Here is a 13,596-nt window from a genome sequence, read left to right as displayed (position 1 = left end):
ACTAGAGTAGGGACAAAAAGGTCTCAGACAGAAACTATAAGACCAGCACCCCTAGTAACATGAGTAATGGGGCATCATGGACATGCTTCTTGTGGCAGGGTGATGCTCGGACCATATAGTGGCAAATGTTTTCTGGCCCCTGGATGCATGTGGGATTTTGCCTGACAGCTTTACCAAGCTATCCACTATAACCCCCAGGTCTCATTCTTTGCTTTCCATTCACGGTCAATCAATTTAGGGTTTTGTGTGTTGTGTTGTGTTGTGTTGTGTAACTTTGGTGCATTCTGCTTTTATTTCCACCCCAGCCTACAAAAGTAGTCTTCAGCTTTAAAAAGGTTTTGATTGCCTGCCAACACTACCAGGAATTCATCAGAATAGCACCACAGCATGCTTCTTACAAAATTCAGTTAACGACAACAACGACAACGAAAACCCTTTTGGTTTATTGCATTGGCTCCAAAATGCTAGGGAATCACAGCTGTGAAGGGCCATACCCTTCACATTTTCATTACATAGAGAATATTGATATGGTGTGGTATCTTATCTTGTGGTTAGCTCCAGCTTCACCACTCCGTTGGAGACGAGTGGCTGTCAGTGGCAGAGTGGCAGACCTAAGTCCCAAATTTGTTTGTTACTGGAATGACTTCAGGGAGTCTATGCAACTACAGTGGACCCTTGGGTTATGTTACCTTCAGGTAACATAACTTTCAGGTTGCGAATGCACCAAACCCAGAAGTGTATACTTCCGGGTTTTGCAACGCGCACATGCACAGAAGTGCTCTATCACGCTGTGCACGTGCGCAGAAACAGCACCTCATGTTGCGGACTTTTCGGCGTATGTAAGGACCCCCGGAACGAATTAAGTTTGTATCTGGAGGGTCCGCTGTGAAGCGACCATTCCATGTTGCAAGTGGCAATGTCTGGTGACTAATGCCATTCATGTCGAACAACAGTTAAGCCATGTTCACATGAGGAACCATAAAACCTTGCCCCCTCCTTCTCATTATAATTACATGATGTGACTCAGATGTCTCACCCTTAACAACAGGGCCACAACTGTGACTCTGCAATAAAATCTACAGTAGCCGTTCATTGTTAATATAATTGCCATCACTGTCATCAACATCCCGTATTCATCTATTACCGGTATTTTTAGATACTCCGCAGATGTAATATCTGAGCACATCAAAGTATTAACAAAATATATTACAGAAATGAAACTTAATGCCCAAAAGATGCGAGGAAAAAGGAAACAAATTAACAATTAGATCATAGTGAGCAGCATATGAAAATTGGTAGCTCTCCATTTTCTATGTAACACTGTGTTCCACAGTGAAAGCCCTTGGTGAAGTCATCAGTTTGAACTATAAATGTTAATAGGTTATTCGGGATGACAAATGATGCCTTTCACTTCTTTTCTTGATTTTTTTTTCCTTATAGGACATTGCTGCCTCAAGACTGATGTACTAAGACATTACTTTGATTTTAATCAAACAGTGTTGCCTCTTGGGTGATATTAGTCAAATGACTTGTTGTCTCATAATATTAGCAGGCAATAACTTAAGCCTGCATTAACGATGAAACCAGCCTTATAACTTTCAATGAAACCCTTTTCAAGCTGAAGCCTACTTTTGTAGGTGAGGTGAAATAAAAGCAGAATACCTAAGTTGTATAACACCAGAAAATATATATATCTACATGCAAATTGTGCATGACTAATTACAATTAAAATGAAGGGGGGACAAGGAAGAATGAGACTTTGGGGTCATAGTGGACACTCGATGAAGATGTCGACTCACTATGCAGCAGCTGTGAAAAAGCTGCATTCCATCTTTAAGGTGTTTAGGAAAGGAACTGAAATGAAAACTACCAATGTAAGACACAATTCTTTGGTACTGCCACAGCCGGAATAATGCACGTGGTTCTGGTTGTCTCAGCTCAAAAGGATATTGTGGAGTGGGATATGTTGCACAAAATGACACCCAAAATGATCAAGGGAACTCCCCTATGAGAAAATGTTACAGTACTGGGGGCTTGTTCACTTAGAGAAAAGGTAACCCCCTGCAGGTAAAGGTAGAAAGGTAAAGGACCCCTGGATGGTTAAGTCCAGTCAAAGGCGACTACGGGGTTGTGGCACTCATCGCGCTTTCAGGCCGAGGGAGCCGGCGTTTGTCCACAGACAGCTTTCTGGGTCATGTGGCCAGCATGACAAACTGCTTCTGGCACAACAGGACACCGTGATGGAAACCAGAGTGCACGGAAACACCGTTTACCTTCCCACCACAGCGGTACCTATTTATCTACTTGCACTGGTGTGCTTTCCAACTGCTAGGTAGGCAGGAGCTGGGACAGAGCAACGGGAGCTCACCCCGTCACAGGGATTCGAACTGCCGACCTTCTGATCGGCAAGCCCAATAGGCTCAGTGGTTTAGACCACAGCGCCACCTGCGTCCCGGGTCCAACCCCCCCCCCCAATTCCAGAATCTCCATCTTCCTTCCATCTTCACTGATACAAGGTGAATTTCTTACGGATAGTGAAAACTAAATGTGGCCAAGTTGGAATACAAGCCCAATGTCTTTCTCGCTGACCCCAAATTCCTGTGTGCTTGATGGCATTCACACTGACTTGAAGCATATGGAGGCAGCTATGTCTTACTGGCCTCAGAGAGGATGGAACAACAATGACATGGTTGCAAGCCATACCTGACCGATTGAAGTACAGTGGTACCTCGGGTTAAGAACTTAATTCGTTCTGGAGGTCCGTTCTTAACCTGAAACTGTTCTTAACCTGAGGCACCACTTTAGCTAATGGGGCCTCCTGCTGCCGCTGCGTGATTTCTCTTCTCATCGTGAAGCAAAGTTCTTAACCTGAGGTACTATTTCTGGGTTAGTGGAGTCTGTAACCTGAAGCATCTTTAACCTGAAGCGTCTGTACCCTGAGGTACAACTGTACTCAATTATATATCCTCTGATCTGGAACTAGGATGGTTCTTTGCTCTTTTCAACACCTTTGGAAACTAAATCCTTATAACGCAGGAAGGCCATTGGCTTGCAATAAGGGAACATTTATTACGACATATTTCTGTTCAGCTCCACTGTCATTTCAAAATGGTCCATTTCGGAGGGAAGGAGAGTTTGATAATGCTTAGAATTTTAGCTTTCTAACTTTTAGTTGTTTTCCAGAGCAAAGATAACGATATAAAAAGATATCGCTCTAAGGTTCCTTCATATGCATCTGTCTCTAAAACAATACAATAACAAAAAAATTTCCTAGGATTCTTTTGGTAAAGAATAAATCATTCACCACCATTATTAACAGAACAGATGGTCAGATTTCAGACCAGTGTGCTAAGTTCATATATATCAAAGTGAAAGAAACCATTTAATATGTATGATAGAATTTGATGAATTTGCTGTGTTTTCTCTCTCTTTTATCATTAATCTCCCCTTGCTGCTTACTTTTTAAAATACAAGGTCTGATGTGAAGGCACCTTCTTGTCTCTCACCTCGAGATACATGACTATGCTACCTGACCTCAAAACGATAGAGAATTTGAATACTAATTACATCTATGCAGGGAGGGAGACACACAAATCTCCACACCTTTTAAGTATTCTGTCTTCCAGATTTAAAGCAAACAAAACTAGCTACCACAAACTTGGCATTTTACAATACAAATCAACAGAACAACTTCTGGGGGAAATGGAACAACTGAGATAATACAGGAAAAACATTGTATCCCATAGTGCCTGGTTTAAAGGGAAAGGGAAGGGAAGAGGAGGCACTATCAGCCATTATTTTAGAAAGTTGCAGGGTGCATGACTGGGCTACAAATCGGAAGTGATGAACTTCTGATTTCATGCATTCTTCCCTAACTTTTCCACAACAGTTTGAGTAGAGATTAGTGCTTGGACTACACTGTCCAAATTGTTGGCTTGATCCCCAAGCTTTCTCCCAATGAGGTTGGGGTTATGGGCAAGTAATTCAGTTTCCAATGTGCCTGGGATAAATTTTCTGATAAGAGATTTATACTGATCTCCTCAGGTAAGATACCCAGTAGGACTAAGAAAGGACCACATGGTTCAATTTAGATTCACATTTGGCACTTTATACAACAGCTCTCCTTGGTCTGAGGTGATTCATGGGTTGCCTGAATTGATTCATCCATCTGTGTCCACTCCCCACCCCGCAATCCACTATTGGGGAATTAAAAATGGCTATAATTTTTTGACCTTTTGGCAGAAATGGATGGAATATTCAGACATGGTAGTCCCTGCAGAGGAGCTAAAGCCTACCAAATAATAGTTACAAGGGTTTCTGTGCAGGAATCTTTTTTTAAAATAATAATAATAAGATGATGATGAAGAAGAAGAAGAAGTAAGTAATGTCTAACACTTTTTAAAAAACACAATTTTGAAATTAAGCAGACAAAGGTGCATGCAGGACCTTGCCTTCAGAGGGCATGAATCCTGTCTAATATCAGAAGAATGATTGTATAAGTCTTCTGCAAGGAAAGCCATTACATTTTCTGAGATCCAGTCAATTTTCAACCTTTTTGATTAGGAACTTAAAATAAATAAATGGCTATAACCTTGTTTTTGTCTTTTTGACAGAAGTGAATGAAATGTGCAGGTATGTTAGCCCTACCAGTGTGAATAAGGCCTGTCAAATTACATGCAAATAGATTCAGAGAATTTTGCCCTGGGCATCCTAAAAATGTTCCCCCTCCAAATATCTATACAAGGGTTAGGATAAAATTTGATGAAATTCAGAGGTAAGATGGCTCCTTCTGAGGGCATGAATCCCAACAAGTGTCATAAAGATAGCTGGAATTAAAGTGCTGACATTTAGATTGTGGGTTGGGCGACGAAATGATAACAAATCATGAAAACAATGTATTTTGCTGGGGACTGTTGCCCATCAAGCAGGAGCGGATGGCATAGAGGAGCAAGCAAGTGAGGGTGCCAGCATGGTACAAATGCAGAGGCAGGAGCACCTTTCCCAGTAAGCAGCAGTGACTCAGCTGCTGGGAGGTCAGGTAAACATTACTGTCCCACTACGGCCATGTGCTACTGCCATTGAGACCACCTCACACATTGCTTCTCTTCTGGTGCCATCCCTAATCTATCCAGCATTGATGAACCTAGCCCTGTACTCTCAAGCCACCTCATCAAGCAGCCCAAATACCTCTGCAGCTGAAGAAACCATGGATTAAATCACAGACCTAATGCATGCAAGCATGAATTGAACCCATCCCCATCCAAAAGAAAGAAAGACAAGAAAGAGACATCGGGCACAACCAAGGCCTCAGCATAGCTTATATCCCTACCCTAAAATACTTTATGCTAAATTTATAAACTCATGTTCAGTATACAACCAACAAATTACAATGCTATTATGGACATTTCACAATTACGGCGTTTAACATTGGAGGGGAGGATGAAGCCTTAGTACCATTTTGAGTGTTCTGATTCTTAAAAAAGGCAACCCAAAAGTTGCACCCAGAGGAAATACAGTGAGCTGTGCTTCAGTCTCATTTCTTGTTTACAATGCCCAAAGTTGAACATGCACGTCTCCTCTCATAGGAGATGTATGTGCAGCAGGTGTGAAGACAATACATGTATTTCCCAAGAACGGAGACCGCACACACATTTTCCAACAAAGCAGTTAATTTGCATTATGTAAAATATGGCAGAAATCTCCTTAAAATGCTTTAAGATTCCATCTCTATCTGACTAATAGCCTGAAGATGCAATCACAATATCCACTAAAGTCAACAACAATTGATAGCTGTTTTCAATTATCCTGTGTAAACCCAGAATTTCAGAAAATACTAATGGCTTGCATGGGAAATGAAGTTGAACTTGTGTTATTTTAAGGAATAACATGCATGTTGCTTGCCAATACTCTGTAACAAAACACCATTAATGCATTTGCAAAATTCATACCCAAGTCAGCAACCTTTGGCCAGAAACAACAGCAACAACAAAATGCATCTTACCTCCAAAGTAGTAAGTGTCTCCTGAAAAAATCTGTATAGGTATTGATGCATGAGAGGAAGATGTTGGCTCATTATCTACTACTAAGCTTATGCGGTTTCTTTTAGCTGACAAAGATACAGAATGCCACTGTCCATTATGTAATTCAGCACCTAAAAGAAAGAAAGCATTTGAAAAAAGATTTCGAACAGCAATGTGGATTGGTGTAACATCTCATGGGGGAATATTAATGCAGTATTCTCAATAATCAGAAGCAGATATTTGTAATTTTGGGTCTCATTTACAGTGTGCTTCTTCAGAAGTCCCACTGAAATATATTCAAGTGTGCAGGTATCTGTCAAATGTTTTGACTAGCAGTGAACCAAGACAGCAAATTCTAATAGGATGGAAGCAAAGTGTGAAACTGTTCACCACACACTGGAGCAAATTAATGCACCACATTCAATGCATTCACTCATAGAATACTGCAAAATGTATTCCATAAGTTTGCCATTGCCAATGGGAGTACTAGACAACATATGAATAAATTCACCAGGATTGCCTTTGCTTGGTTTAGCTATGCTTGGTTTCAGCTACAAAGCATTCATGATGAAGCATTGTATGTAATTCCGACCTCTATGCCAGGATGTCATGATTAATTGGTAGATGGTGCAAACTCACACAAAATTACCATATTTCTGTTGGAAGACCATGTTGCTTCCACCATTGCAGTTGGCAAAGTCTGGTAAAACTCTAGAGCTTAATGAAAATTCTAACAGCACAGACTTTTGGCCTTCTTAAAACTTCAGAACCATCATTTAGCTTAAGTTATATTTGTCTTAGTTTCTTGCTTTAAAAGCTCCATCTTTCCAAACATTTGACGGCCAACTCACAAAAGAGGTTGCATAGGGATCATTAGATAAAAACAACCCTTCTGCAACAGAAGGTCTTGGTTTATTGTAAGTTAATCATTCATGAATTAATATGTGCCATTTTCCTCTGTTTTTATGTGGACAAAGAAATCTTTATAAATCTCTGGTAATGAAGTCTCAGAGCTGTGCTCAAAGTAATATGCTCTGATTTAATTATCACATACTGTATGTGTGAAAGCCAGGTCATAAGTCTTTGCCTGTAGGGGGAACAAAACTGTCCAACCATCCATAATTTAATTACTCAATCTCTACTTGCAGACTTGATTTGCTCCAATGAGTGTAGCTACAATAAACACTTCAAATGTACAAAGGGGGGAAAGTTCACTGTATGGTTTCATTAGATAACTTTTTGCTGAGGAAAGCAGGAGTCTTATTGAAAGATTTAACATGCTGCAGTTGCCTAAGCAAACATAAACTTACATTTGCAACCGCGCAGGGCTTTTGCCTTAGTCACATTAAAATTAACATAAAGTCTACTTTAATGTAGCACTTTGATTTTTTGTTGTTTGGATTTTCAAGTTGTTGAAGAATATTTTACAGATTTTGATTTGTGTTTGTAGTTCGGCAGTTTGTCAGAATAGCGTATCAGAAAGCCAGTTGGAAATGACAGCGCATTCCAGAAACCTGTTAAAGAGACGCTGAACTCAGATTGTGTCATTAACATGCGTGTAATTGCACTGTGATTTAAACTGCTCTGGAGGAAGTCAGATACATCACAGTAAACTGCACATCAGTGACACTCTTAACGTGGAATTAACATTTTCAGATGGTGAGCTCAGGGAAGCCTGTTAGTCATAAATTGGCACACTCTCTGCATTATTTATTTGAATTGGTTAGCATACATTGAAGCTGATCCTGCTGCTACTAAAATCAATGTCAAAGCCTCCATTCTGGGATGAACGCTCGATGTAAATCATCAACATGATACTGGATTGCTGCTGGCAACCAGTCAATTATTTCAAATTTTACACTGCTGTTACCGTTCATTATGGAGAGCTGTAAGTAATTGTTGAGATGCAGATCCTGTTTTCTTTTGAAAAGGGGATTTCATCATGCTTTCTATAGGGCACAGATGCTTTAAATAAGAAGAGAAACTTAGATCCAGGCAAGAGCTTAATGACAGACAGGGTGCATGCATTAGGGACTTCTGGTTTTAGGAAGAAATGCCTCATTGATATTTCTAAGACTGAACATCGTTTGTCAAATGTAAGATTGACCTTGCTGGGACCAGAGTCTTGCTCAGGCTTGCTCAGGCTTGCAGATCTTTCCAGGCACATCTGATTGGAAACAGAATGCTATTGGAAGCAGAGTGCTAGACTACATGTTCCATGCCGGTGTTCCAAACATGAGATCAGTGAATGCACATAGGGCTAGGGCAGTGGGCTCCATACTTCCCCTACACATATTCATCAAAATATTGAAGCCTCTACCTTTGCAGTTATATGAGTGGAGGGCTCTGTCCACACAATAAGAAACCATTGCTACTTATTGTTACCAAACACATTGTCAGAACTCTCTGAGTGCAGAGTATGTGTGGCGCTCCATTCAGGTGTTTATACATTTATATCCCGTTCTATCCCATCTCAGATTGGCCTACAATTTCACAAACAGCAGCAATAGGTATAACAAAACACATCAGCATAAAAACACAGCCCGTCAACAGTAAAATAAATCAGTAGCCAAATCGTAATCCAACAGTACCACCAGCTTGTCCCAAATACCCATGTAAAAAGCTAGGTTTAAAAGAAAGCACCATTATGGGGAAGGGGATAAGCCCTACAGGGATTCATTGAATGTGTGGTCTAGCTGGCTGGATGCAAATTGAGTAGTTCAGCATTCTGCCTTCAGCAGCGGACCAGCAGAAGGGTCTACATTCCATCTAGTGCATTTTATATACTACACTAAGCACTACAAGAGTATAGACAGTACACCACACTTTCCTTTGTCCAAATATCTTGGTAAGAATTCAAAGTAGTTGGATAATCAGAAGCTTTGACAATAAGTGTGTGTGAAGGCCATGCTTAGGAGTCACTTCAAATCTATGGACTACTTTGGTGAGGTTTGGTGAAGTGGTGAACTGCTGCCACTTCACAACCTTGCTCCTCGTGCTAACCAGGGCAGAAAGTGGGAGCACATTGTTCCAGATCCCAAACTGATCCTTCAGCTCCCAGGGATGTGATGGCAGCAGGATCAGCAAAGGATCCAGAAAACCCTGTACTGGTGCAGGTCTGCCCACTCCCAACACCCCAAATGCCCCATTTTTTAGAGTTCTGTTTGAGTGGGTATGTTGTGTCACTCCTTGGCAATGGGGCTCCCCACTGCTGGTGCAAGACTGGGCAAAGGGACACTTTCAACTCACTTTATCCTCCCCATCATGGTTGATTTGGGGTTTGGGTTGTTCTGCCCATCCACTCTGAAAGGGCTCCTCCACCTGCGGATTTCATCAACTTCTGCCAAAAGGAGGAGAGCTATAGCCATGTTTAGATTTCCCATTAGACTGGATGGGGAACCCATAGCTTTGTTTTACATAGGGCAGAACAGAACACAAATTCAAGATTGGAGCAGACAGCTCAGAGCACAGAAACGGATTGGATTAGTTTTTTAAAGCACATATGCAAGATGAATCTTGGGTCAGTGTAGCATTTATAGAACACTCTGTGTGAGGGGGGAAAGAAAAAAAGGAAGGTGTGTAAACATACACACACACACACACACACACACACACAAAACAACCCCACAAACAATGAAGTCAGCTATATTGGACCTCTGGAATGTGACACTTCAGTGTAATCACATCACAATTATTTTTCACCTGCTTTCTGTTACCTGCACTGATGTCACTCTGTGTCTTTCCTGGTTTATAGAGGCTCAGTTTAACCTTCCCATCACTCAGATACATGAGGAGGCCACCTGAAGTCTGATATAGTTTACTTGACAGTAAGAGCCCTTCGTTGTTCCAGGTCCGAAACTGAAAACTGATCGAAATTTCATCATGCCCTGATGTGCCGGGCAATGCAAGATAACTATTGGGGTTTAAAAAAGTGACTGGAATAATTGGGGGCTCTGAACAGGCGAAAGATATGTTGCCCTAGAAATAAATGAAAGAAACAAAATATTGGGTAAATTCATAAACAAACAAGTTTTCAATGCCTATGTCTATCAATAATTAGGTATGAAGTGATAAAATCTGAATCTAGCTGGTTGTTTCAATACAGGATACAGATGGAATAATGCAAAGCAACAACTCCAAACCTGACAATGACAACCATTACAATGTCTCAGTCAATGGTTTTGCAGGCAAACCCAGGACAAATATAGGGCTGATTTGAAGAAGGTGGAGGCTGTTGTGTAAATGCTTTCAGGTGAAATAGATAGTGTCTGAGCATATTATTAGAAGACTCTCACAGGTTCTTTGCATCAGCTGGTGGTTTCGTGTGGAAATTCCATATGTGACAAGCACCAGATAAAATACAGGACTGCCCTACGTTTTGCCTGTTGGTGATAGTGCGGAGTCCTGGGATTAACTAGGATGCTGTTGCTGTCTCCAGAAGCGGAAAGAATTGCAGCTAAATGACTTGCATTCCAGCTCACAGACTAAGGCCATATCTGCGCTATACAATGAAAGCCCTACGGTATCGCTTCAAACTGCCATGGCATCAGCCAAAGAACCCTGGAAACTGTAGCTAGTTAGGGGTTCTGAGTGCTGTTAGGAGACCCCTATTCCCCTCAGAGAGCTACAATATTCATAGCAGTTTAACCATCAGTACCTGTTCCCAGGGAATTCTGGGGGTATAGTTCTCTGAGTGGGCTAGGGATTTTCTTAACAACTCTCAGCCCCCTTAACAAACTAATTCCCAAGATTCTTTGGCTGAAGCCATGACTGTTAAAACAGCATTGTAGTGCTTTAAATATATAATGCAAATGGGACCTAAGAGAAGAGGGCCCTTGAAGTGCAGACCTTTTGGGGGCAGCCATGTAGGTGCTAGCCTATTTGATTTTGTGTTCTGGGATATATTTTCTGGTGGGAGAAAGTGAGTTAACACCTTTCAAAATGTTAAAGACAATGCATGAAACACCAGCAAGAGGAGACAATTTTCAGTACAATGGTACCTCAGGTTAAGAACTTAATTTGTTCTGGAGGTCCGTTCTTAACCTGAAACTGTTCTTAACCTGAAGCACCACTTTAGCTAATGGGGCCTCCCACTGCCGCCACGCCGCCGCTGCACAATTTCTGTTCTTATCCTGAAGCAAAGTTCTTAACCCAAGATATTATTTCTGGGTTAGCAGAGACCTGAAGCATCTGTAACCTGAAGCGTCTGTAACCCGAGGTACCACTGTAGTTTCCACATAGACACAACAATTGAAGGAGCCCTAGAGTCTTGTTGATGTGAATAATAGACTGGCACAGAAGAAGGTATATTTTGCCTCTCTTGTACTTTGCAGATAACAACAACATATCATAGTTCTCATGGGGGTGGGGGGCGGGGCACATAGATCCACAGCTGCAGAAAGGGATTCTAAATAAATGAGGAACTATTATCAGAGAAAGTACTGAAAACAATAAAGCTTATTAAGACTGGGCTTTTAGCTGTTCATTGTAACCACAGCCAACATGATCCAGACACAATCCAATCCCAAAGTTCCAGCTAACTCCTTAATCCTCATTTCCAGCTGTAATGAAGCTGCAACTCCTTGTCCTCTTTTCTATGCCAAACATATTCCTCTGCTTTCCTTTTGACCACATCAGCAAGGCCAAGAAACAGATCTTGTCATCTGGGCAGCCCAGGACCTTTATACAAACTGCCCAGGCTTTCGCCCCAGGGAGGTCTCTTCAGTGCTGCTAACACAGTGGTTTGACTTCACCCCTGGAGAAACATTCCATTGTCTCTCAAGACTGATGGATGTCAACAACAACAAGGTCAACACAAAACAAGACACACCATTGACATCATTAGCGATTACATTAATCTTGTCTCCATCCCGTATTTATGTTACTTTGGAATAATGGAAGAACTGGGTCAGTTTCCACCATTTGTTCCATGCCCTCATCTCATTGCAGTTCCTGCATACAGAGAGTCAATAATGCTAGCTTCTCCATCGTGATTTACAGCTTAATCCATAACCCAATTAAAAGAGGGTACTTAAATGTAAGCCACTTTCATGCAAATGGAGGTAATGGAGCACAGTTGTCTTGGCTTGGAACCCAATATATGTTAAGAAAGTTCATGGCAGGAAAGTTTCCTGAGTCTTCCTCTCTGTAGCCCTACGCCAAAGCCTATCTGGGGTGTTGGGTCCACAATGGGAGATGAAGTGTAGAGGGCTTCTGAGGGAGTGCAATCAGCTGAAGTCATATTTTCTTCCTAAAATCATTTAACTTAAAGAAGTTCGCAGAAATGACATTTCTCACCTCCTCCTTCTCCCAGCAACCCAAGAAACCCTATCCCATCCTACGTTGTTCAGAAGGGCCTTCTGATCTGCAGGATACTTGAAATGCAGTCAAACCAACAATTCATGTCTTGTTAGAAAGGCAAATGACAGGAGATGAAGTTCACAGAGTTTTCTTGTAAACTTCCTAGAGAGAACTCTGTGAGAGACACCCCCACTGTGCCCTGACAGGGGGAGCACATAGCTATATATTCTCCTATCTGCCTGGGCACACCATATTCATATCTTTCCATCTCTTTCCGCTCTACCAGCAATGTGACAACATCTACAGACTCTGACCTTCAAGCTCAAACTACATTTTAAGCTAGACCTAATTAAGTCTTTGAAACTGAATTACCATTTTAAGCCTGCCTGAACAAAGCTGCTGTATCTGTTACTCTTCAACAAGTATTCTGAGTGAGTAAATGCTTTTTTTTACCTTTTACAATACTATTTTGTTTGTGCCCTGAAGCATCCTGGATTACTTAAACTAAAATGCTAAAACTAGCTAATCTAAGCTTCCCTTTTAAGCTGCAAAGGGATAGCAGTCTGCTGAACTCTCAAACATGCAGAAGGAAGGATAATATCTAAGAAATGTATCCTCTCCTAACATCTGTTCACATCGCAACATGATCCAGAGAAAAATTTGGGGGATTGCAAGTGGCTGAACGGTGAAGGATGCAATAGGAAACTTTCCTGCTATGAACTTTCTTAAATTAAATCATCTTAGGGCTTGCACCCTTACATACAGCGAGCTAACTGATTTGTGGTTTGCAGCCTTAGACTGCGATTGGAACATTGTTATACAAGTCAAGGTGCTCCCCAACCCAACTTTTCTTACCATAATGTTGATTTGAGGTTTATGTCTCTTGGCCAAATCAATAATGTTCACACCATTGTAATAAAGATTTTCAAAACACCCATGAAAGTTTTTCCATGGTAACAGCCCTGATTTTCCAGGTACTGGAATCCCTCCAAAGCTGAGCTTAGAAAGAGAAGAAAAATCAATAATCGTATTAAGCAATTTTCTGACAATCTGCTTGCAACGTTTATGATAAAAAATGTTAACAATGGCACAGCAGTAGCTCCATATTGGTCAATTGAGAATCAATCTTTTTTTCCCATTATTATTTCTTTTCAATTGTCAAATGCATTAACTTAAAATATAGGTTAAGAAACACAGCTCAGAAATAACACAAAAAGTAAGAGGCCAAAGAAATACCTTTTAAATAAATGTGCTTTTATTTTCTGACAATGCTAGT

General features: G+C 41.1%; 1 protein-coding gene across 6 annotated transcripts in view; it reads right to left on the bottom strand.

The window, feature by feature from the left end:
• CNTNAP4 (contactin associated protein family member 4) overlaps positions 1–13,596 on the bottom strand; it is a 281,703-nt gene that overhangs the window by 93,817 nt on the left and 174,290 nt on the right. For all 6 annotated transcript variants that reach the window (XR_014539759.1, XM_083576530.1, XM_083576533.1 and 3 more), the window contains 3 exons: positions 13,176–13,319; positions 9,737–9,998; positions 6,002–6,151 (listed from right to left, as the gene is read on the bottom strand). Coding sequence is in view for 5 of the 6 variants with exons in the window: in XM_083576530.1 (XP_083432656.1) it covers positions 6,002–6,151; positions 9,737–9,998; positions 13,176–13,319 (556 nt within the window). In the remaining variant the exon portion in view is untranslated. The remainder of the gene's footprint in view (positions 1–6,001; positions 6,152–9,736; positions 9,999–13,175; positions 13,320–13,596) is intronic.

This window comes from Podarcis filfolensis, assembly GCF_964270895.1.
Source record: "Podarcis filfolensis genome assembly, chromosome: 11".
NCBI lineage: Eukaryota > Metazoa > Chordata > Lepidosauria > Squamata > Lacertidae > Podarcis > Podarcis filfolensis.
This window is presented reverse-complemented; position numbering and strand designations above follow the sequence as displayed.